Source organism: Rhinolophus hipposideros (assembly GCF_964194185.1).
Source record: "Rhinolophus hipposideros genome assembly, chromosome: 1".
Taxonomy (NCBI): domain Eukaryota; kingdom Metazoa; phylum Chordata; class Mammalia; order Chiroptera; family Rhinolophidae; genus Rhinolophus; species Rhinolophus hipposideros.
Genome location: NC_138047.1, coordinates 56,185,413 through 56,209,297, shown reverse-complemented (window position 1 = coordinate 56,209,297; position 23,885 = coordinate 56,185,413). Strand labels below are relative to the sequence as shown.

General features: G+C 38.5%; 1 protein-coding gene across 1 annotated transcript; it reads right to left on the bottom strand.

Annotated features, from left to right (window-relative positions):
- Positions 1-11,399: 11,399 nt before the first annotated feature.
- Positions 11,400-17,333, bottom strand: CXCL13 (C-X-C motif chemokine ligand 13). The gene is made up of 4 exons (XM_081047777.1): positions 17,235-17,333; positions 15,450-15,582; positions 12,484-12,561; positions 11,400-12,194 (listed from the first exon to the last, which is right to left on the bottom strand). Exons 1-4 carry the CDS (start codon positions 17,296-17,298, stop codon positions 12,173-12,175), a joined length of 297 nt encoding a protein of 98 aa, XP_080903903.1. The 5' UTR covers positions 17,299-17,333; the 3' UTR covers positions 11,400-12,172.
- Positions 17,334-23,885: the final 6,552 nt, after the last annotated feature.

Here is a 23,885-nt window from a genome sequence, read left to right as displayed (position 1 = left end):
TTTAAGTTAAAAAAATGATGTGCTGGATATTTCCAAAATGGAATTCTTTGAAATTGCTCCTAGGCAGAGAGTCTACAAGTTGCAATTAATGGTAAAACACACTAAAATTTCCAAAACTATATGTCAGGCAAAATTAAAAACTGTACTCTGTGAACACCATGATTGTCTGTTGGGAACATCAACTATGACAGAAATAGAATATGTGTGGAATTCCCCCCGTACATGTTAGATACTTAATAAATGGAGTATCTCCTTTTTTGAAAGCGAGAATCAGTGTGCCTTTCTTTGCCTATCCTCATTTTTACTTTCAGGAGTGGGAACCAGCAAGGGGAGAACGTGCAAATAAGGCAAATGGAAAGACACAGATCTGGGGCTAATGATTCAGGCAAGGAAGCTGAGTGAACCAACCTGTCGTTTGTGATAAAGTACTTTAGAAATGTTAATTTTGTTACTGAATAATGGGTCTCAGCTTGATTGAACTCTACACAATTATTTCACATCTAGTTTGAGCTGATGCATGAAGGAAAATTGAGCACACATCTCTTTAGCTAGGCACCTGGCAGCTAATAATGGATGTATTTTCTTGCTCTGAACAATAAGTTTGAATCTGTGTCAGGTATAAGCTGTCACTGGGCTTGTAGCCAGCCACGTTTCTTCCATTTCTCTCTTTGGTCTCTCTTTTGGAGTCCAAACAATGAGTCACATGCTAGTTTTCTGCCTCATCTTCCTGGGTCAGTTCTAGGGTTTACTGAATTATTATGTTTGGTGAGTTCATTGTTGCCACATTGTACCATTCACCACTGGATGCCAGTAGACGACTGTGGCTTAAACTCACAGGGTTGACTGTGACCATTTCTAGGCCAATGAAATAATATTAGAAATGGAAATATAATCCCTACTTCCTGGAATTTATAAATCCCAGAAAGGCCCCCAAGTTTCATGGAGCTGATCTGAAAATGTTTTTATTCTTAGTTCCCTAAGGGGTAGATATCACTTTCATCTGAAAATTTAGAATAATGAGACTCAGAGAACTTAATTATATGTTCGTTAATCATATAGGTAGGACCAGATTTTGATTCAAGGTCTTCTGACTTCTACATCTTTTTATGCTTCTTAGCCTTGTGCAGACCCAGCTTGGGAGAATTATGGTGTACCCCTCGGATTTCATGCCCACTGTCTTTTTTTTCAGTGGGAAGGCAGGGAGAAATGTAAAACAAAGAGCTTTTCAGTGTAAGTTGCATATAAATCATCTGGGACTCTTATCAAAATGCAGGTTCTGATTCATATTCTGCATTTCTAACATGCTCTCAAATGATGCTGATGATGCTGGTTGAAGGAACATACTTTGAGAGGCAAGTCCTGGGGTCCTGAGTTTGAGCATTGACTGAAGGGATCAGTCACAGGATCTACCTGTCCGCAGTCCCTAGGAGTCCCTTAGGAGTCTCATTCTGAATGGAGAAAGAAGCACTGCTCCACTCTTCAACTTGAACATGGTATTTCTTGGTCCAGCCACCAGCAGGTGTTAAAGAACCTCTTGAAAAGAGGCAGAGCCTGTGAGGTTATGACAGTGCTCCCAGAGGGTCCTAGGTTGCCCTTTGGATTGGTGGGGAGGGCAGTTGTTCACCAGTGGATGAGAAACAATGAGGGCCTCCAGACTGGAGGATGTCAGAGATAGAGCTGGAGCCTCTGCTGGGAACCCTACCCAGAGATCAGCAAAAAGAATCAGACCAAGAAAGCACTGGTGGAGAGCTGGGCCTCTTCATTGCCCATCTTTGAGGGAGAAGGATGTTAGTTCCATTGTCTACTATATTGGGGAATTTTCCTGGGGCTTCAAGCACCACTAAATTTAGGAATATAATATTTATTTATTTGATCTTCAGATTTCAAATGGAGAGGCTCTCATCCCGATGAAAATAATGCTTGCGAATTGATCAAATTTATTGTCTACCACAAGAGTGAGCAAGTTTTTCCAATAGTGCAACATATGACAATACACACATGTAGGCCTCATTAGCTTTTATTATAATGAGTTGTAGTTGGGGCAGTCCTCTATTGGATGTGTACAATAATGAATAAGATTATGGTATTTGAGGTCTGCCTCCTGGGATTCAAATCCAGAACTGACATTCATTAGCTCTGTGACTCTGGGCTAACTCCTTAACCTCTCTGTTTTCTCATCTGACCCTTTCTGGATGAGTTCAATCAATAAGGGAGTGGAGTATGGCTAGGAGATTAGAGGGTGAAAGGAAATGGAGGTAGAAGAATTTATTTACTCCACTCCTTGTTCACACTCAGTCCTAGTTGTGACTGGTCCCTCAGTGGCCATGGTTTCTGTCAGGCTCTCTGGTTTCCAAGCTGCAGCTCTCCAAACAACCTTCTATAACACCATTTCCTCCTCCTTTCTCCTTCAGACCTAGGAGTGGCCACCAGTCCTTGGGTGCCTCAGCCTTTCTTGTTGGTTCCCTTAACCCTGTCCATATCTCTGAAATAGTTCCTTCACTGCCTTCTCTTCAAAATTCCAGCTAAGCGTGCTGTTTTTTAATGGGACTCTATACAGCACATAAGAATTTAATAAATATTTGTCATCTTAAATTTATGGTGACAATGGATTCACTATTGATTTTGCTTTTTCCAGTAATATATACTAGTGCCTTAATATAATGACATAATTTTAGTGGAATTTAACTTAAAGATCTTAATATTACACAATTACATTAAATTTCAATGACAATTATCAATTGATTCAAATCTACCAGCATATTCAGGTACACAATGGTAGTTACAAACATGTGGTTAGGTCCTACTTTCTCCTGGTCATGTGTTATAGGTAGTGTGGTTAAAAAAAACCAATACGTTTTTCCTAAATATTCCAAACAAATTATACACTATGCAAGATATTCTTCATTTTGCACAAAAGTTGCTTACTGCATATCTAGGATACCATGTGGGAGACAAAGAAATGAAAGTCTGACACTGTTTTCAAGATATTTGCAATCCAGTTAGAGAACTAAGACAGACATGTGAAAAGTTCTTTGTTGTATTATCTTAAATGCTAATACATGAGACACTCACAAGTCATTCATTCACTCATTCATTCATTCACATATTTATTCAACAAGTATTTATTGAATTCCTCCTATGTGCCCGGCCATGATTGATGCTAGGGACACAAGGATGAACAAAACCACAGTTCTTTTTCTTTTTAATTTTAATTTAATTTTATTTTAATTTATTAGTTGCAGGTGTACAAGACAAGGTGATACTTAGACGTTCATCATTTATATCCCTCACACTGTGAACGCCCCACCCCCCCATCCACTATCCCTCCGACCTCACCCCAAGCCATCACATTATATATATAAAATTATAGTTGGCATTCATTAATGTTTAGCTTCTGGTGTACAGTGCAGTGATCAGGCATCCACAGTATCCCTGAGGTGGTCTCCCAATAATTTAAATTTTAATTTTTTTCAATTACAGTTGAAATTCAATATTATATTTAATTACAGTTGACATTCAATATTATATCAGTTTCAGGCGAATAGCATAGTTGTTAGACATTTATATAACTTAAGAAGTAATCCCCCTGAAAAGTCTAGTATCCCACCTGGCACCAAACATAGTTATAACAATATTATTGGCTAAATGCTGCATTTTACACCCCCATGACTATTTTGTAACTGCCACTTTGTACTTCTTAATCTCTTCACCTTTTTCACTCAGCGCCCCAAACCCTTCCAATCTGGCAACTATCAGTTTGTTCTCTGTATCTATGAGTCTGTTTCTGTTTTGTTTATTCATTTATTTTGTGTTTTAGATCCCATATATAAATGAAATAATATGGTATTTGTCTTTCTCTGTCTGATTTATTTCACTTAGCATAATACCCTCTAGGTCCATCCATGTCATTGTACATTGTAAGATTTCATTTTTTTATGGCTGAGTAATACTCCATTGTATATATGTACCACCTCTTCTTCTCCAATCATCTATCGATGGGCACTTAGGTTGTTTCCATATCGTGGCTATTGTAAATAGTGCTGCAATGAACATAGGGGTGCATATACCTTTTTGAATTAGTGTTTTGGATTTCTTCAGATAAATACCCAGGAGTGCAATTGCTTGGACATAAGGTAGTTCTATCTTTAATTTTTTTGAGGCATCTCCATACTGTTTTCACTAAGAGTGCACAAGGGTTCTCTTTCCTCCACGTCCTGGCCAACACCTGTTGTTTGTTGATTTATGGATAATGGCCATTTTGACAGGTGTGAGGTGATATCTCTTTGTGGTTTTTACTTGCATTTCTCTGATGATTAGTGACATTAAGTATCTTTTCATATGTCTATTGGCCATCTGTATGTCCTCTTTGGAGAAATGTCTATTCAGGTCCTCTGCCCATTTTTCAATTGGATTGTTTGGGGGTTTTTTGGTGTTAAGTTGTATGAGTTCTTTATATAATTTGGATATTAACCCCTTATTGGATGTATCATTGGTGAATATATTCTCTCATTCACTAGCTTGTCTTTTCATTTTGTTGATGGGTAAAACCATAGTTATTGATCTCATGGAATTTAAAACCTAATGGGGAGATACATATTTGTACCGTGGTCACACTAACAAGTGTATTACTAGTGACTAAGGTAAGTGTTCTCAAGGAAAAGAGACAGTTACACAAGAGCGCATCACAAAAAGATCTGACTTAGGTTGGATGGACATGGAAGGCTTTCCTGAGAAAGTGACCTTGCTTGAAAATGAAGCAAGAGTGATGTCATCTAATTTGCATTTTGTAAGGATCATCTTAATTGTCTGCGTATGGAAGGATATCAGAGAAGATGAGGGAGAGAGACAACTTGAAGCTATTTAATTAAGCCAGGTAAGAATTGATGGCATTTTGGCATAGGTGGTGGCAGTAAAGATGGAGGGGGATATTTAGGGAATTTTTGCTATGAATTGGATACAGAGCTGGCAGTGATAGAAAAAAAAAATTGAAATGAGTCCTAGTTTTCCATCTTGTACAATTAGCCAAGTTGTGGAGCTTTCACTGAGATAGGTAATACTGGAATTGGACCAGACTGGAATTGGATCATGAAGTTTGGTCCTTGACATTGAGTTTGAGTTACCTTTGCAAAATCCAAGGTGGAAATATAGCAGAGCCATTTGGGTGGAATGGAATAGAGTTCAGAGAACTAGGGATGAAAAGTTGGGAATCATCAGTGTTTACATAATAATGAAAGCTGTGGCCTTAGATGATATTTTTGGGGAAGAACGTATATAATGATAAAAGAAAAGCCAAGTCATCTTGTCTCTCTTTGCCAGAGAGAGAAGGTGAGTCTGAAAGTAAAGACTGAGAAGGAGTGGCCAGAAAGATAGAAGGAAATCTAGGGGAAGTGAGCCGTTCTGAGTGCCAAGAGAAGAGACTGTAACTGTGCACTACTCCTCCCTTCCTGTAAAATACTATTGAGTTCCAGAGGATGAGTATGAAATACTTATCATTGTACTTGACTTGACAACTGTGACAGATTTAGTATTGTTCCCATTTCTTTACTCCTCTCTGAACCCATGCCCTTCACCATGTAGTTTTGCAGTTCCACTAGATGTAAAATAAATTCCTGCCCCACTGATATTGGGCATGTCCATAAGACTTACTCTGGCCAATAAAATATGAAAGGATGTAATAGGTTGATAATTCCACGCCTAGACCATAGCAGGAGTAGCATGTTTCTGCTCCCGTCTTCTGGATCTACTATCACCATGGGAAGAATATGCCCTATAATGCCATCTGATTCCCCCCCAAATGAGAGACACATGGAATAGATCTGAACCAAACAAATGGCCTGAATTAACCCCAAACTCACCCTTGTCAGCTGAACCTCAGCTGAACTGAAGACACTTGGACAAGAAATAAACAGTTTTGTTGTAATCCACTGAGCTACATAGCACTGTTGTGGAACTGGCTGACTGATATTGCTATAGTGGTCATTGGTGACATTATTGACAGTTGTTTGGGGCACAAATGGATGGAAGTTTTATCTGGAAGGTGCTGCAGAGAGAACCTTGGAGAAATGACACGAAGTACAGACAACTCAAGAGGTTTGGCTATATTGGAGGAGAAGAAAAGGGATGCAATAGCCAGAAGGGGGCCAGGAAGAGGCTTTTTTGTTTGTTTTGCTTTTGAGACTGGAGAGGCTAGAATATATTTAAATGGTAGGGAGGTGGAACTAATTGGGAGGAAGTGATTGATTATAGAGAAGAACAAAAGGAGAGCTGATACTTTGAGTCTCCTGAGATAGGAAGAAGAGATGAGATTTAAACACAGGTAGAGGCATAGGCCTTGGAGGAATGAGGAGAAGGGGTACCAAGTTTAATGTAGCAAAAGGGAATTGATAAGGATGGAAGGAGATTTAGGTAGACTTGCAGATCGGGTGAGGAAAATTTGAGAGTGCCCTATCTAATTGCTTTAAGTGACTAACTACTTTTCTGTGAAGGAGGAAGCAATAGTATCCAATGAAAGTTAGGCCAGAAGCCACATCTGACCATTTCCCAAATGACATGTATGATAAATTAAGAACACATATGCTTGTCTTGTTCCTATAGATGAAGGTTGTTCAAAGGCTACAGCTCATGGTTTTGGTTTGGGGTACTGCAAGATTTGAATGTGTGCAATTAAAAAATATTGCTGAAAGAAATTAGAGAAGTCATATATAAATGGAAAGACATATTGTGTTCATGACTAGAAGGCTCAATATTATTAAGATGCCAATTTCCCCCAAATTGATCTACAGATTCAACATAATTCCAATCAAAGTTATTTGGGGGGCGGGGGAGTAAGAAATTGACAAGGTAATTCAAAAATTCAAATGGAAAAGCAAAGAAGTTAGTTCCAAAACAATTTTGAAAAATAACAAAGTTAGAAGACTCTGGCTCCTAAATGTACGACTTACTATTAAGCTACACTAATCGATGCCATCTGGTATTGATATGAGGATAGACATAGATGAATGAAACGGGAGTACAGAAGCACGGCCATATATGGTTAATTTCTTTTTGATGAGTTTGCCAACATAACTCAATGGAGAAAGGCTTTCATGTAAGGCAGATTTCTAATGTAGGTGTACGGATCTCAAATAAGCACATTAAAAACTGCTCAACATCATTAGCCATAGTTAATATAAATTAAAAGATTAAACATCTACTGAAATATCTGAAGTTTAAAAGATTGACAATAGCAAGTGCTGGTGAAAATATGAAGCAACTGGAATTCTCACATATTGCTGGTGGGAATGCAAACTATTATAGCTACTTTGGAAAACTTAGGAAGTTAAATATGACCCAGCAGTCTCAAGTCTAGGTATTTACCTAAGAGAAACAAAATCATATGTTTCCCCCAAGGGCTTGCATGTAAATATTGACAGCAGTTTGATTCATAGTAGCCAAAAACTGGAAAAACTCAAATGTCCATCAGCTGGTGAATGACTAAATAAATTATGGCATGTCCATAAAATGGAATAGTAGTCAACAACAACAAAGAATAAATCACTGATACATTCAACAACATGATGAATTTCAAAAACATTATGCAAGATAGTCAGACAAAAGGCTGCACCTTGCATACTCCCATTTATATGACATTCTGGAAAAGGCAAAATTATAAGGACAAAACAGAGGCTGGGGCGGTAATGGACTGAATATTTATCTCCACTTCCCCAAATTCATATGTTAAAACTCTACCCTCCAGTGTGATGGTACGAGGAAGTGGGACCTTTGGGAAGTAATCAGCATTAGAGGAGGTTATAAAAGTGGATCCCTCATGAATAGGATTAGTACATTTATAAGAGTCACCAGAGAGCTTACTTCCTCTCTCTGCTCTCCTCCATGTGAGCACACAATGAGAAGTTAGCAGTCTGCAACCTGGAAAAGGGCTCTCAACAGAACCCAATCATGCTGACATCCTGATCTTGGACTTCTAGCCTCCAGACTGCAAGAAATAAATTTCTGTCGTTCATAAGTCACCTGGGCTGTGGTACTTGGATACAGCAGCCCAAACTGACTGAGAAGGGCTGTGCCAACTAACTCATTGCACTGAACCCTTCAGGAGGGTGAGTTTTATTGTATGTAAATTATAATTAACCCGATATTTATAAAAGAAAGTTCCTTAGATGACTCTAACATACTGTGAGGGTTGGAGTGCTTATCGTAGAACTATGGTTATCAAACTTTAGCAGCATCCTGGAGGCTTTGTGAAAGTGTTTTTCGCAAGTGTTTACTAACACCAACCAATTTGTTAATTCTCTGATGCCAACTGGGTGTCTAGCAATTTAATTCAATTCTGACACTAACTATCTGTAGTTAGTGCAGTACCCGCAGGTTAACGGCTCAGTCCTATAAGACTGCCCCCACTTCAGACACCAGCTGCAAATGGGTGCTCAGGCTATTCACATTTCTGCCCGACTATAAATTTGGAAGTTCCTATGGCCACCACCCTCCAGGGTTGATTATTCTCTAGAACAACTCATTGAGCTCAGGAATGTTCTTTATTATTGGTTTACTATAAAGGATACAACTCAGGAATAGCCAAATGCAAGAGATGTAGAGGACAGGGTGTGGGGGAGGGGAACACATTGCTTCCATGTCTTCTCCAGGTACACGACTCTCCCAGCACCTCAATATGTTCACCAGCCCAGAAGCTCTCCAAATCATGTTGTCAGGGTGTTTATGAAGGTTCCGTTATGTAGGCATGATTGATTAAACCATTGGGCATTGGTGATGGAATTCAACCTCCAGCCCCTCTCCCCTCTGTGGAGATCCAGGAATGAGCCTAAAAGCGCCAACCCTCTAATCACATGGTTGTTCCTCTGGTAACCAGCCCCCCATCCTGAAGCTATCTAGGGGTACGGTAATAGACACCTCACTAGCAAAAACTCAAGTATGCTTGAAAGGGGCTCATTGTGAATAATGAAAAGCACTCCTATTAGGAAATTCCAAGAGTTTTCAGGGCTCTGTGCCAAGGACCAGGACAAAGACCAAATATATCTTTTTATTATACCACACCTTGTTAAGCATAGATTCCTGGGCCCAACCCTTGAGTTTCTGATTCAGTAGGTCTGAGGAGGAGTTTGAGTATATGTGTATATTCACAAGTTTCCAGATGCTGTTGATGGCGTACTTCGGAAAGACCACACATAGAGAACACCAAGTTTTCTGTAGACCAGCACATTCATTCTGTTCAAAAGTACTAGCAAAAAAAAAAAGCTTCACTTCACAGCAAAAAAAAAGCACTGGGGATATGTATCAATTCTTACACAAGGTTTAGAGCAGTAAAATGGCGCATCTCAATAAAAGGGAAGAATTGTAGAAAGGAAAGAGATAGAAAATGGAAAGCACTAGGACAGTTGGGCAAGTTATATCCTGGAGAGGTGGGGATGAACCCCTACCATGGGTGAAAGGGAGAGTTATGTTTTCCTTGGAAAACAATTAGTTTCTCCTTGGGCCACTGCTGGTCAGATGGGTGTAAGCAAAGCAATTGAGGCTCAACTCACTTTGTTAGAGATTCCCTGCAGTCTGCTCCTAGGAGATCCCTGCGTAACTTGGCCTTGTAGCTCTTTTATTCTGTTTCCTGGAGTAAAACATCCTGTTTCAGCCAGCATTACCTTGTGTTTTCCCTTCAATTCTATTTTAGTTTGGATTTTAATTAACTTGTGTATATATCTGTGTATGTAGCCATAAATTTTCTGAAATCTAACTTGTTGTTTCAACCCACTCAGATCACCTAAAATCACTTTTCCTCAGGTTTCCATAAACTGGCTCAATAAGTTATCCTACATTTTAAACATGGGTTAAGATCCCTGTTCCAAATCAAGCTGAAAGCCTCTAATCTACTATGATTGTTTCAGGAAGGGGTGCTTGTGTGGTAAGAAAAGCAAACTCAGAAGCCCTCACTGCCCCTGTTGTTTGGTTCTCATTCCACATTTGCCCCCTGCCTTCATGCTGCCCTCTCACTTGTCCAGTCTCCTGGGGATTGGACTACACTCAATGGGCGTCCCAACCTAGGGGGCACCTGAATGTTCTGGAGCTCCTACCCTCCCCTTGGCTTTGATTGGCCCTGAAAAGGAGGGTGGGTCAAGGGACTGAGGTAAGAAATACATTTAGGGATTAAAAACAACTGTAGGCAGCATAGTATTATGATTAAGAACATTCATTTGCTGAGGAGTCAGAAGGTCCTGGGTTTGAATTCTTGTTTTGTCTCTTACTAGTTATGTGGTTTGAGGCAAGTAAGTGTCTATTTGCCTCCATTTCTGCTTCTGTAAAGTGGAGCTGATGATATCTACCCCATATAAGATCAGCATAGTGTATTGGTTGTAAACATGGATTCTGGTGCCCGACTGCCTGGGTTCACACCTTGGCTTGCCATTGTGTAGCTGTAAGGCTTTGAGCAAGTTACTTAACCCCGCTGTGTCTCAGCTTCTACGTCTGTAAAACCAGGATGATAACAGTACCTCATATGAAATGTGACATTTCTTATTTGAGGCTGCTGAATATTTGTCTGGCTACATTTCTCAAAGAAGACCAAAATCAATCTAAAGCATGAAATGATTCCTGACCTCTAAATATTGACATTGGAAAATGCTGGAATGCAGGATTTTGATGACATTTTATAATCCCTTTTATGTGTGTGTATGTGTTTCTAATAAAGAAACATTGAATTGTAGACAACAAAAAATGTAGCTTTTTACTCCCTCCCAGGAAATCTATTTAAATAAAAAGAGAAAAATGGATGAGGGAGCTAGATATAATTTGGAACCTGGGAATGCTGGAGCAGAGCCCCCCTAAAGCAGTGGGGAGAGTGTGGGGTGCAATTCCAGTAAAGCTCAGTGCAGTGATGGGAGAGCTGGGCTAGAATCATGGAAGGAAAGGGCTGAGAGTTTAATTATCTACAACTTCTGTTTTTCAAACCCAATGCATAACTTTGTCAAGTAAAACATGGAGACTTTAAGAATCAATCTAACGAGACAGTGAAAATGGGTTTTAGTAAGAGATTAGAAATTTCTGGAGGAAATCACAAAGACTATATCAATGGAAAGAGGCTCTTGTAGTCAAGTGTTTTCCCACTGTGTTAGTATCAGGAATAACGTCACTCACCCTTTGCCATATAATCTCGATCATCTCTAAAAGGTAAGAGGCATGCAAAAAAAAAATAAACATGATGAAATCCTACTTTTCATTATGATGAAAAGTAGAGATTGTCATGTCTAAATTTGAGGAAATAATCCATTAAGAATGAATTGCTCATAATTAAGTCAAATATTGCTCATGTTTATTGAATAGCATTAGATTAACAAGAAGCATTACAGAATTGGATACCAGAGACCAACAACAACAAAATCAAAATCTATGACCAACAACAACAAAATCTATGCAAAAGATGTGAGTAAAAAAATTTGTCAGAGCAAACTTATAAAAGAACACATCTGAATATCACCCTTTAAAGTCTTTTCCTGAATATTCTATGAATTTAAGTCTGGGGATCCTTAAATGTTATTAGTTTTTATCTGTGACAATACGTCTTACAAAGAAACTCCTTAAGAGTATAAAAAGGACCCCCATTCCTGTCAATAGTGAGCTTTCAAAAGGAGGATGTCTATTATGTGGACTTTTCTGTCTCTTGACAGGCTGATGAAGTTCCATGGGTTTCCCAGGCAGCTTTTTGAATCTCTTGTGGAAGCCTGCTTTTCTCAGGGTGTAAAATGATTAAAATACATTCCATCATTTCTTTCTTAATTCAAGCCAGATGTTCAGATTTGAGGTTTAAATTCTCATTTCCTTATTTTTTTGAAGACAAGTTAGCATTAAACAATAGGCATATTATCAAAATAAGCTTATATGATTAATTACTAAGTAACTATACTCAAAGAAATTTTCCTCCCTGATGAATAAAATGCAAATTCCAAGTATATAGGGTCCTGTATTCGAAAAAAGTTCAAATTTGCTCTATCAGTCTCCACAGGGTGATTTTTCCATGTATTCTCACGCTTGCATGTACGTGGAAGCTCTTTTTCTTGGAAAAGATTCAACAGAACACAAAACTAAACCCATAGCGGGTCTAAGGGGGAATGCAGGTGTCCTTAGCAGGTATTTTGGCATCAGGCCTTCTGTGCCTTAGCTGCAGCTGGTGAAATCAAAGATTCATTTTTCTTTTTCTGAAACAAAAACAAAAACAAGAGTCATGCTTAAAGAAGACCATAAACTGTGGCTTTCTCCTGGACATATTAAGCAAGGAATATTGTGAATACTGCCTTCCAGTTTAGTTTACTGAGCTGTTAGACTGAGTCACCCCATCTCTGTATGATAGGTAATAATAGTGAAGAATTGGCATTTGTCTTAGAAATTTCTCATAAATTAAAAAATGGCCCCCATTTTGATTGCCCAGGAAAGGGAACCCCTTCAGTACAAATTAGAATCGGAAAACCCTTTGTATGCCTGACTTACTTCCATAATTTCATAACTCGTTTTGCCCAGTCAGATGTAGGATCCGCGCATATAGTTGACTTGTTCTTCAATGTGACTCTGGAGCAAAACACAAGTAAAAATAAAGCACTGTTAAATTTTAGACAATCTTGCACTTAAGGAAGTAATTGAATATAAAAATAATTATTCCCAGATCAAGCAAAATTGGAGGTAAGCCGTTTTAGATCTGGAGTAGGTGATTTGTAGCATGAGGCCTGAGGAATAAGAAAAACATCATTTGCAGACTCACATGGGTGAACTGGTAGAGCTGAATATAAAGCTGACAGAATCTCACAAGTCAGGTTACTGCGTTGTTGACAACTTTTATATGAGTTGGAGACAGACCAAATAACTGACTCCAAGGTTGGCTCACTTCTAAAGCTATGTCACAATATCTTTTAAAGGTGTTTGACCATTGAGCTTGGGAGAACAAAATAGACTATAAAACACACTCTCTTGGGGTCCTTTTATTTGAAAAAAAATTCAATGACATTTAATGTGGGAGAGATTCCAGAGCTGATTGATCTGAGTGACATCTGCATTTGGTTGAACCACCAGTTAGTGACGCTTTCACTGTGCTAAGAAATTAAACAATAAAAAGAGCAGCAACAATAATTAATGGCTGATGTTGATCAAACACTTACAATGTGCTAGGCATTGTACTCAGCAGGTAGCGTGAAATATCGCCATTAATCTCACAAAAATCTTGCGCTACAGAAACTATTATTTCCTCACCTGAAGGCTTGAGGCTTAGCGAGTTTAAATAACTTTTCTAAGATTGCACAATAAATGCATGATAGAGCAGGATTCAAATGAAAGTTATCTGACTCCAAAACCTACACACTTTTAGCCACAGTTTTCTATGGACATGATCTGAATGGTTATCAGCTGCCAGGCATGATAGTCAAAGTTTTACCTGCAGTGGAAGAAGTGAGGTCTCCCAGGTAATAGCAAACTGGGAGACTCTGCTCTTTATTGGCATGACCTCAAACAAAGCACAATTTCTAAATGTGTCATTTGTCTTAGCTATAAAAGGACAAACAGCAAGGATCCATCTAGCTAGCTTTGAAACTCCACGCTTGTTCCGTGAATCTTAAGAGGTCAGAGGTCATAGAACATTTGAGTTCCTGGGCAGAGCCTTCCAATTTGGGTTCTGTGTTCATGATGAAAACAGATCATCTGGACTCATAATGGATCATCTGGACTCATAATGTTTTGACCCCTGACTGGTATGACTTTCTCATAATCATCTGCATCTTTCGTTTCTATATCTGGTAAGTCAGTAATACAGAATTTGGTGAGCAGATACAAAATTAAATTTTTGTCACTTCAAAATGGTTGAAGTTAGAGCAGAGAAAATTAAGGTGCATTACTTTCCCTGGTTGAAAGGTGAGAGCTTTAACTCATGATAGAGGAAATGTAATGAAAAGAAAGGAGTCTCAGTTTTCTGCACAGAGTAACTTCTCCCAAATAGGTCATGGGTAGACCTCACACCTCTGAGTTAAGGACAATTATTGTGGTTTAGTTAGAACTTTCATTGGCAAAGATATTAGTTAAAGTATAATGCCTTTTTAATGAAAAATTGCATATACATTTTTATATCACACATTTCTTTCTTACAAGTGGAATACAACTAGTCTGAGGCCCAAAGCATTGACATCAAAATGGAACTAACAAAAAGTGAGCTGTTTACAAACATTTCACAAGTCTAAATGAAAGCAAAGTCAGCAAAGTCCTAGGAAGTTGCTATGCATAATACTTCAAGGCGTTGTGGGTGCTTGGTTCATTAAAGATACATCCAAGAAGGAGAAATCAAAGTTCTAAGTAGTTAGATGCAAAAGGTCTATAGGCTCCATTTAAAATATTCAATGCAATGATCCAATATTTATTGAGCCTCTACTATATACCGGGTAAGGGATAAAGCATTGCAAATAGAGGAATAAATAATATTTGAGCCACATCTATAAAGAGCTTATTTTCTGGCAGGAGTGAAAGAGGAGGGGAAAAAAATAAAAAGCCTGATTGTTTCCACATAATGGTGCTATAATAATTGTAGCTAACATTTACTATTGTACCAGGCACTGTAGCAAAGGCTTTACATGCAGCGTCTAAAGTCTCATTTGATGTGCCATGGAAAATGCTGTGGTAGAAATATCCACAGATTTCTCTGGAAGTACAGAAAAGGGAGTACAGAGGCAAGGGGTCATATTTCAATAAAAGAAACTAGCTATTAATTTTAATAGAGGGTATAAGTGCTGAAATATATCATTACACGTTAGTACTAAATTGTTAACGCTCATGTTTTTGAAATGTTAGTACATTTTAGTTCTCTTAAACGTTGAATGAATAAATTTTTTAAAACTTAAAAAAATATATTGCAGCTACTACTGACCCTTTAGCTTAAATCTTTATTTAGAGTTATGGGGATCAAAGTTGATAGACCCTAAAGCTAAAGGACATTTCCATAAAATAGACCTTCAAACAAAGAACTGTTGTAGATCTTATTTTCTTGCTCTTTAATTTTGTGGGAAACAAAGTGTCTGCTTCTGTTGGCAGTTGGAATTTGGTGGCTACGAGAATGGGCCTGAGAATGGGGAAAACGTGGGTGCAGTCCTGGCTCTGTCCCTTTGGAGTGATACACCTAGGACAGTTAGTTAACCTCCCCAAGCCTCAATTTCTGTATCTGTACAGGAATCATAACAATAGACATACCTTAACAGGGCTGTGGAAGACATAAAATGAGTGAATGTGCATAAAACACTTAGCTCAGGGGCACTGCATAATAATAACTTAACAAACATTGCTGATTCTCATTATTAGTTTGAAAATTGTTAGCGATGCTCAAAATAAATCACTTTGAGATGTTTGAGTAAGAATACTATGTGGCAACATAGGAGATGATTTTCACTGGGAGAACGGAATCACATATATTTTTTCTTGCAACTTACATGATTTCTGTGTTAGGACAACCATTCCCACGGGGTCTCATATCAATCCTTGAAATGAAGCGGACTTTGATGAAGGCTGAAGTCGTTTGCTTGCATTGGCACTTTAAGTTTGTGTTATGGATCTCTAGAATACCTGTAAACACAGAATCGGTTATTTTAATCCCTTTGGCATATAATTCATAACTAGAACTTAACTGCTAATCTTTCATACAGTGCATTTGAAGATTTAAAATTCTCAAGTTGTTTTTTCCACCCATATGCCTTCAGCATGTTCATTTCTGCTTGTCTTGGCTTATTCTCAAATATTTTCTACCAAAACCTTAACAATAAAATTAACTTTTTAAAAACACAACTCCTACTGAAATTTGCGATAGAATTATATTGGTATGCAGGTAATTGACCATATAATAAAATCTGAGAACCAGCACTATGGGGACTTAACAACTCAGTTACAATTAATGCAATATAAAATCAACTGATCTTCACTCCCAACACACAAAAGCCAAGGACAAGAACTCACCGCAGAGTCCCTGGAAGAATAACAAGCTGTAACAATTCTCTCTTATCACTCTCCCCTCCCTCCACCCCATCAATCTCTCTGAGAAGAAATACCATGGAAAATATTTTTTGTTCTTGTTTAATACATTAATCCTCCAACTTAGGTGCAAATCATTACCAAACAAAGGCCAATAATAAAAATCCAAGACAATTTTTATCCAACAACCAAAGTTATTGTACTAACCAAGTCCTATAAGTAACCCATCTCATGCATTTTAATGACTTCTACCCTCTTTAACAACAGTTCCTTCCAGATATAAGGGACTAAGCTCTCAAGGCATTTACAGTTTAGTGGAGGAAACAAATGAGCAAAAACTAAAATACCACAGAATGTTGTAGTTTACCCAAGGTCCAAATTGCATGAGGGGGCAGAAGGTTTTGCCAGGAGCAATGGAAGAGCTTCATGGAGGAGGACAGAAATGAGAGTCTTGAAGGATGAAGATGACATGTGAAGCAAAATAACAATTGAAAAAACTAGGCCCTGCCTTTTAAGAACAAAAATGTGTCCTCGAAACCTCCAAACCTGAGCCGAGTGTATCATTCTGCACAAGCATCTGATTCCTGTAGCTATAGAATAACTTGCCACATCAACCAGATATTTATCTATTTCCACACAGATAGCCTTCCCATTTAGACTTGTAAGTCTGCTTCTTTGCAGAAAGCATGTACTTAAGTACCCCTGTTGTCCTTACAAAGGCTCATGCCAGAGCTAAGCATACAGAATTGTACCAGATGTTCCCTGCAGGAGACCCGTGCATTGAGGTCAATAATCTTGACACCCTGTGAAGGGTTTGGTCAGACGGGGTAGCACAGGCCGGCAGAACGAAGAAGAGATACATGGAAAAAATTCATTATAGCACAGCTGAATCTGGAAAGGGCCAGGAATAGACACACGAAGCATAAGTCACGTGGGCGCTGCACTTCCAGTATCTCTTCTTCCCTGGCTAACAATCATAACAATAGATTAGGTGGGTGCAAAAGTAATTGCGGTTTTTGCAATTATTTTCAACCTTTTAAACTGCAATTACTTTTGCACCAACCTAATAAATGCTTCCAGCTGCAAGAGTTAAATCCTTAAGCACCTTACTTTTAGAAATCTAGGAGCAGAGAGCACTTTTTCTCCTTAAGTCATATTTCATTCCATTTTCTAATTGAAAAAGAAAATGGAAATGTCCGAAGACCATTTCTGTTCAAAGGACAATGACGACATTAAGTGAAAGTTCTCACCATGCACTGGACAGAGGCTGCTAACCAGCAGCATGAGAAGCAGAGATCCCAGGATGAACCTCATTCTGCCTGAAGGTGGAGTTCAGACTTCAGCTCTGAGTCTAAACTGTGGGTTCTCAGCACAGACTCCTATTTATTTACACCAGTAAGGGCCCTCCCCCTGCTTTTGTCTTCAGTAGGTCAGCTGCCTCATCTGTTTAAAAAAAAAACCCAAATATTGCTGAGCTTGCTTTTTTTTAACTCCTCTTGCAAATTTTATGAATTTGCTTCAGCGCACTATTAGTGTAATAAAATGTTTCTTGAAAATGTAGACTCTAAGTGGCAGGGATGCTGCAGGAATTTGGGGATGGGAAGAGAGGGAAAAGACATCCATTTGGAGGCTCCACGGCACTCTCTCTGGGATCCCTACCAGTGATTGTGGCTTTGATTGCTTCTGGCCAGCAGGCTTTCTCCATGGCATCTGAATATACACTCAGTGAAATTAGGGAGACTGTCAGGGAACTGCCTTTGGTAGGTGCTCAGTAAATATCTGCATATCTAATACATGTCTCTTTATATACAGATCCCTGTGCTGCCCAGCTTGCTGTTTTTCTACCAGACTTTCCCATCTCTTATTTTCCTATCTGAAATATATGACTACTTATGAAGTCTGATCATCATGGAAATCCTGGAAGGGGCAAATATGTGTCCCCTTCATGGTGTCTTGATGAAAGAGGAAGGCAATGGCTTTGAGGAAGTGAATCTTGCTGGCTCCGACATGCAAGTTATTGAGCTGGAGATCCAGGTGTCAGTGAGAGATGTCCTTAGAATATCATCAGATGCTGTACCCATATTGCAGTTTGTTTAACAAAGCGTATGTGCAGTTTGGTTTTGATCCAGCCAAATAACTCATGGGGACAATCAAGCCACAGCCTCCACTCCACTTGTTAGGAGCTCTTTGATTTAAAAAGGCTATGTGGACAATGGCTGGTCTGGCTTAACTTACTACTGGGCTGTCCTGGGAGTATACAAGTGTGCATGTATGAAACCAGATGCATTAAATCACTGAAAAGTCAGAGGTGTGGCCTTTTTGGTGTGACTTTCTCAAGAATTTGATTTGTGCTACTCAATTAGCATTGGGGATGTTTAGCATCTTAGGTGTTCCAGTGTGAATGGCCATGGGGATGCGTTCATGTCACACAACCTTCTTACAACAAGCAGTTCTCTGGTTGGCCTGAATGACTGTAGGGACATAGAACTCATCAGTCTTTAGGCAGCCTGTTCTATTGTTTGGGCAATTCTAGTCATTAAAAAAATTCTTCCTTACGTGTATGTGAAAGCTGCTTTCCTAATTGTTCAGTCACTTTATCCTAATCAACCTCTGATTATCATGTGAAAACAATTTTAAGTGCTCTTTCATATGGTAGCTCTCCAAATGTTTGAAGACAGTTGGATCCCTCAGGAAGCGGAGGCTGAGATGGATGATGGAGTAAAAGAAGTTTTGTGTTTTTGTTGCTGTTTTTCAGAATAACTCCTGTGATAGATAAAAGGGGGAGGAGGCAGGAGTGGGTAGGGAGCACCTTGGGTTGCAATGCTGGCAACTCAGTGGGAAACTCCTGAAAAAAGACTATTAAGGGAGCCCCACAATGGGCAGAGGTGTCCAGGCCCTGCTATCGGTGCCTCTCAGAAACATCATGGTCTCTGGTAGAATCAGAGACAGGTCCTGAGGGTGTTAACATCTGTAGGCTGTCTGTCGGCTAACCATACTTCTCACAGCTGGCCAGCAAGTTATTTCTTTAAGGGAGATCTGAGCAGTGAACCTCTCTGACTGTCTGTCACACAGGATTATAAACTAGAGGTTATGAGCACAAACTATGGCGTCACCTAGCCAATGACTTTGGACAGGTCACTTAACTTATCTATGCCTCATATTTACCGGTTTTCACATGAGGATGATAATTTTAAAGGATTGTTTGGATAATAAAATCATCTAGTATATGTAGAGTTCTCAGCAGAGTGCATAGCACATAGAATGAATTCAATAGATAGCCTAACCATCCGTCCATCCATCCATCCATCCATCCATCCTCAATAGGTCTTTTTTATCATTATTATTAGTTTCAGGTGTACAAAACAATGTAATAGTTAGACATTTATACCCCTCACAAAGTGATAACCCCGTGCCCCTAATCTACTACCCCCCTGACATCGTATACAGCTGTTACAGTTCCACTCACCCTATTCCTTATCTGTACTCTACCTGTAACTGTATCTATGTTAAATTATACTTCACATTCATTATTTTGAAGCTTCCATAGGTATTACTAACGCACTTCAGGGGTAAATATCCTATGCTTTTTTAACTTATAACACAATTTGAAGCTCTCTCACCATCTTTTTCATAACTTATTTTCAAAAATATAAACCACCATTTGGTTTACCTTTTTGAAACCTGTTGATCTTTTTCATTGTCCTAAATCATGACTGGCCTTTCTTCTGCTTTCCCATAACTTCTCTCAGACACACACACACACACACACACACACACACACACACACCGGCATGCACATACATCCAAATACCATACTATCCCAAGTATGGCTTTGCCAACACAAAGTAGAGGAAGCCATTACTTTGTTTGTCCTAGGCACTATTGTCCATTAATTCATACCCAGACTGCATAACAGCATTCTGGTCAGTTATATTGAATTAGCAGGCAACAAAATTTCTTTTTTTATTTTTTTTTGAAAATGGTCCATATCAGACTATGTCACTTTCATGTCACTCTTTTACAATTTGATCTTGGCACCCAGGTGTCTTTTGCCTCTATTATGTGTACTATGCATGTCCCTGTTGGAACAAAATGAGAGATGCTGACAATACCAGAAAGAGTGTAGGGGCAAAGGCACCTGAAATAGGACCTGAATAAATCTAGGTCCTATGGGCTCTTATTAAAATAGGGCTTCCAGGTCAAGGAACTAATTCCAAAGCAATTCTAAAATTTGATTTTGCTCCTTTTAATGCCCAGAGTTCTGGATTTAGTTGCATCTGACCAAAGAAATTTACACCTGCATGCCCCAAGATGGGATTAGAGATTGCACAGATCTCTGATACCCAGATGATTCTAGAAGTTTCAAGTACGACTCCATGATCTCATTTGTAGGAGGGATATGAATTTCAAAAACTTGGAAGTCAAGAAGAAAAATATTTTGAACAAATAGATGTAAGTCCCACATGGAAACATTTAGTTGTTAAATAGTTTTTATAGATACCTTTGTTTGCAAACATAAAAACATACAAATTGATTTATGGCAAACCTGAATTTTATGATAAGATATATAAAAACAGTGAAAATGAGAAAATTTGGGGAAGAATTTTTTTCCCTGACTTTGGAATCAAACCAGATTTTCTTTCTAGACCCAAGAAAAACTGGGTAGTTTTGAGTACCTTTAGTACTTAAATTGTGGGCCATGGACTAGCACCATCAGCTTTACGTGAAAGCTTGTTAAAGATGCAGAATCTCAGGTCCTGCATTTTTACAAGATTCCTAGGTGATTTGAATGCACCTTAAACTTTGAGAAGTACTGGTCTCCTATAGCATGAGCCATGTGTACTCGTGCATTCAAATTATCTTCAGAGAAATGTTTACATAGGTAATTTCCTCAGAGTATAATGTGCATATTCCTTAGTGAAAGCAGACAGGACAGCTAAACGCAGAGCAGTAACAATAACACGGAAATGCTCTCTCAAGATATCAAAAAGTGAAATGTCACTGAGAGGTGGCATATCTAGTTAACCAATAGACATTGAACAGAGGGCCCATGGTAAAGTTTAAAATGATTCAAGGAATAAAATTCTTATAATTTTAAGTAGTTTGTAATAAAACAAGAGACAAGACAAATGCCACTATGACCAAGTTGAGAACATTTTTTTCATGTCATTTACAAAACAACTCAACTAGAAAACAGAAACTTCCTCTATTCTGTTAACGAATCTTCCAACCTGGGGAAAATCTGGCATATACTTGCTTCCACATACCTTTCAGCACAACAGAGAAATATTCTAACCTGGCAGGTAAGAGCTCAGGTTCTGAAATCAGACTATTTGGGTTTTTATTCCCAGCTCCAATACTTACATCCCTTGTTATATCCCCACAGCTCAGTTCCTTCTGTGTCAATAGGAGTTACTGGCAACAGTGATAGCTTCCTAGAGGGTTGTGTAGGGAACATAACAGTGTGTTTAGAGCAAATAGAAAGTACTCAATAAATGTTAGATATGTTTTATTGTGAAAACACAAAATGTGTAATTTTTGTTGTTTTCTTATTTCATTTATTTTATTTTATGGTAGTAAGAACACTTAACATGAGGTCTACCCTCTTAAATATTTAAGTTTATCATGCAGCATTTCATCTTTCTTCAGAAGCAACTTTGGCTTGATTTGTAATTGAAGCTCCTGACATGAATGAAAATGTCACTTAGGTTTCCAATGGACGTATATGATTCCTTAAGTGTACATGTTCTCTGGTCAAAAAGCTGTCCCGCTTTGAAAGTGATCACCCACACTCTATTTTTACCCACCTGCAACAAAAATATTGATCTTCTTTCCCCGAGAAGATACCCGCGAGGGTTTGTATCTGTTACAAATGTACTGAAGTTTTACAAAGCAGGTGTTTTACCTTTTAACATTATTTTCATCTAGGCTGAATTGCTTACAATAGCCTGATGTTTGCCAGACAATGGTTTCAAGACCTATACCTGTGGAAAAGGTATTTCTCAAAGGTAGTTAAATTCATATTTCAAGTTTTATTCAAGTTCAACTCAAATACAGTCAATCCCAGACAAACCTAAAATGTGGCTATCTAGGACTCCTTTTCTATATATTAGGAGGGTGATTTGCCAGAAGACTGCTAGGTGGCAGTATTACTTATAAAAACAGCTTGCAGAAAGGGAAAGGCCTATCCTCAGGTAATGATGCTGCTTTGCTGACAAAAGAGCTGAGTTGAATATTATTTCAACATTCAACTCACTTATTTGATTTGGTTTATTGCTTTTTTTTTTAATATTGTGGAGTTTGAGATTTTTTTTTATTAGATTCAAATGTTAACCAAGGAGGGGAGAAAAACCCCTAAAAATCTGAAGTAATCCAATAAATTCTGGTCCAAATCCAACTTCTTGGCCCGGAGGTTGCAAAACCAGATTGTGTATCAGTTCTCTGGCATGTAAGCATGTTAGGCCTCAGCAGCAGCTGGGTGTGACCCTTCTGTGATTAGAAAGGTTTCTGAGAACAATAAGGCTACCACATACCAATGTCAAAGTGACGGTCAAGTTTTTCAGCCTTTTAAAACAAGACAGTGAGAATGAACAAAATAGTCACCCTGTTTCAGCTCCTGCTTGGACTCCATCACATACAGATTATTTCATCATCTGCTTTTTTCATTTAGCATATCTTTATGTTGTAACCATGCATGGAATCCTGGATCTTATAATAAAAGTCAGTGGTTTCATTTTCCAGCAAGAGTAGTCCTATGTCATTTTGAAAGTTTGGGGCCTATTACTCTGTTCTTTTAATATCTGCTGATCCTAAGACCTCAGGGGCCCCCCAAGTAATCCTCTTGGTCTCACATCCATTTGCCAGTGCCTCCTCTTTGTCTAACCAGACATCAAGCTCCTCTTCTCATTGTGCACTCTCTCCCTAGGCAAGCATGTTTCTTCCCTGCTTCAGAGTTAGATGTAAGTCCACTCACATTTATCCAATAGCCTGCTGGTCATGTCTTCATAGAGGGTGCTTAGGTCCCTCCAACCAATCATGTTTAGAACTGAATTTAATTTCTCCCAAATCTGCTCTTTTTTCAAGTATTCCCAGTCTTAGTAAATGGTATCGTCACTCACCACGTTGCTTGGAAACCAGTAAATCATCTTTAATTCCTTCATCTCTCTTAGTCCCCATATTTATTGGGTCTCCAAGAACTGCTATTTGTATCTGTTAAAGTGTCTTAGCTTTGTCTACTTTTCTCCACTTTCATTGCCACCTCTTATTCCAAGCCACCAATGTCTTTTTTTTTTGAGGTATAATTGACATACAATATTATAAAAGTTTCAGGTGTACAACATAGAGATTTGACATTTCTATTCATTGTGAAATGATCACCACGGTAAGTAGTTACCATCTGTCACCTTATAAAGTTCATACAACGCTACTGAGTATATTTCCCATGCGGCGCATTACATCCCCATGACTTATTTATTTTATAACTAGAAGTAGATTACTTATCTCTGTATCATTATGTTTTTTTTCTGGGTTTTGTCTTGTTCTTTTGTTTGGAACATGTTTCTCTATTTCCTCATTTTGCTGAACTCTGTATTTGTTTCTTTTCTTTCTTTCTTTTTGTTTTTTGTTGTTTTTTTGTTTGTTTTTTTTAAAAAAAGATCACATCTCTTAGTCTTGAAGACTAAGTCTTAGTAAATGGTAAAATTGTCTTGCCTCGTGTAGGTAATGATCTTTTTTGTTCAACCTGTCATAGCTCTTGGTTGTTTCTTGAACCTGTGTGATTGTCTAAGTAGCCTAGTTTATTCTTGATATGCTCTCATTGTTGAGGGTGTGCCAAGACCTGTCAATGTTCCAAGGGGGAGAATCTCATTTAACACTTAGTTTCAAGCAGATTGGAAGCCAGA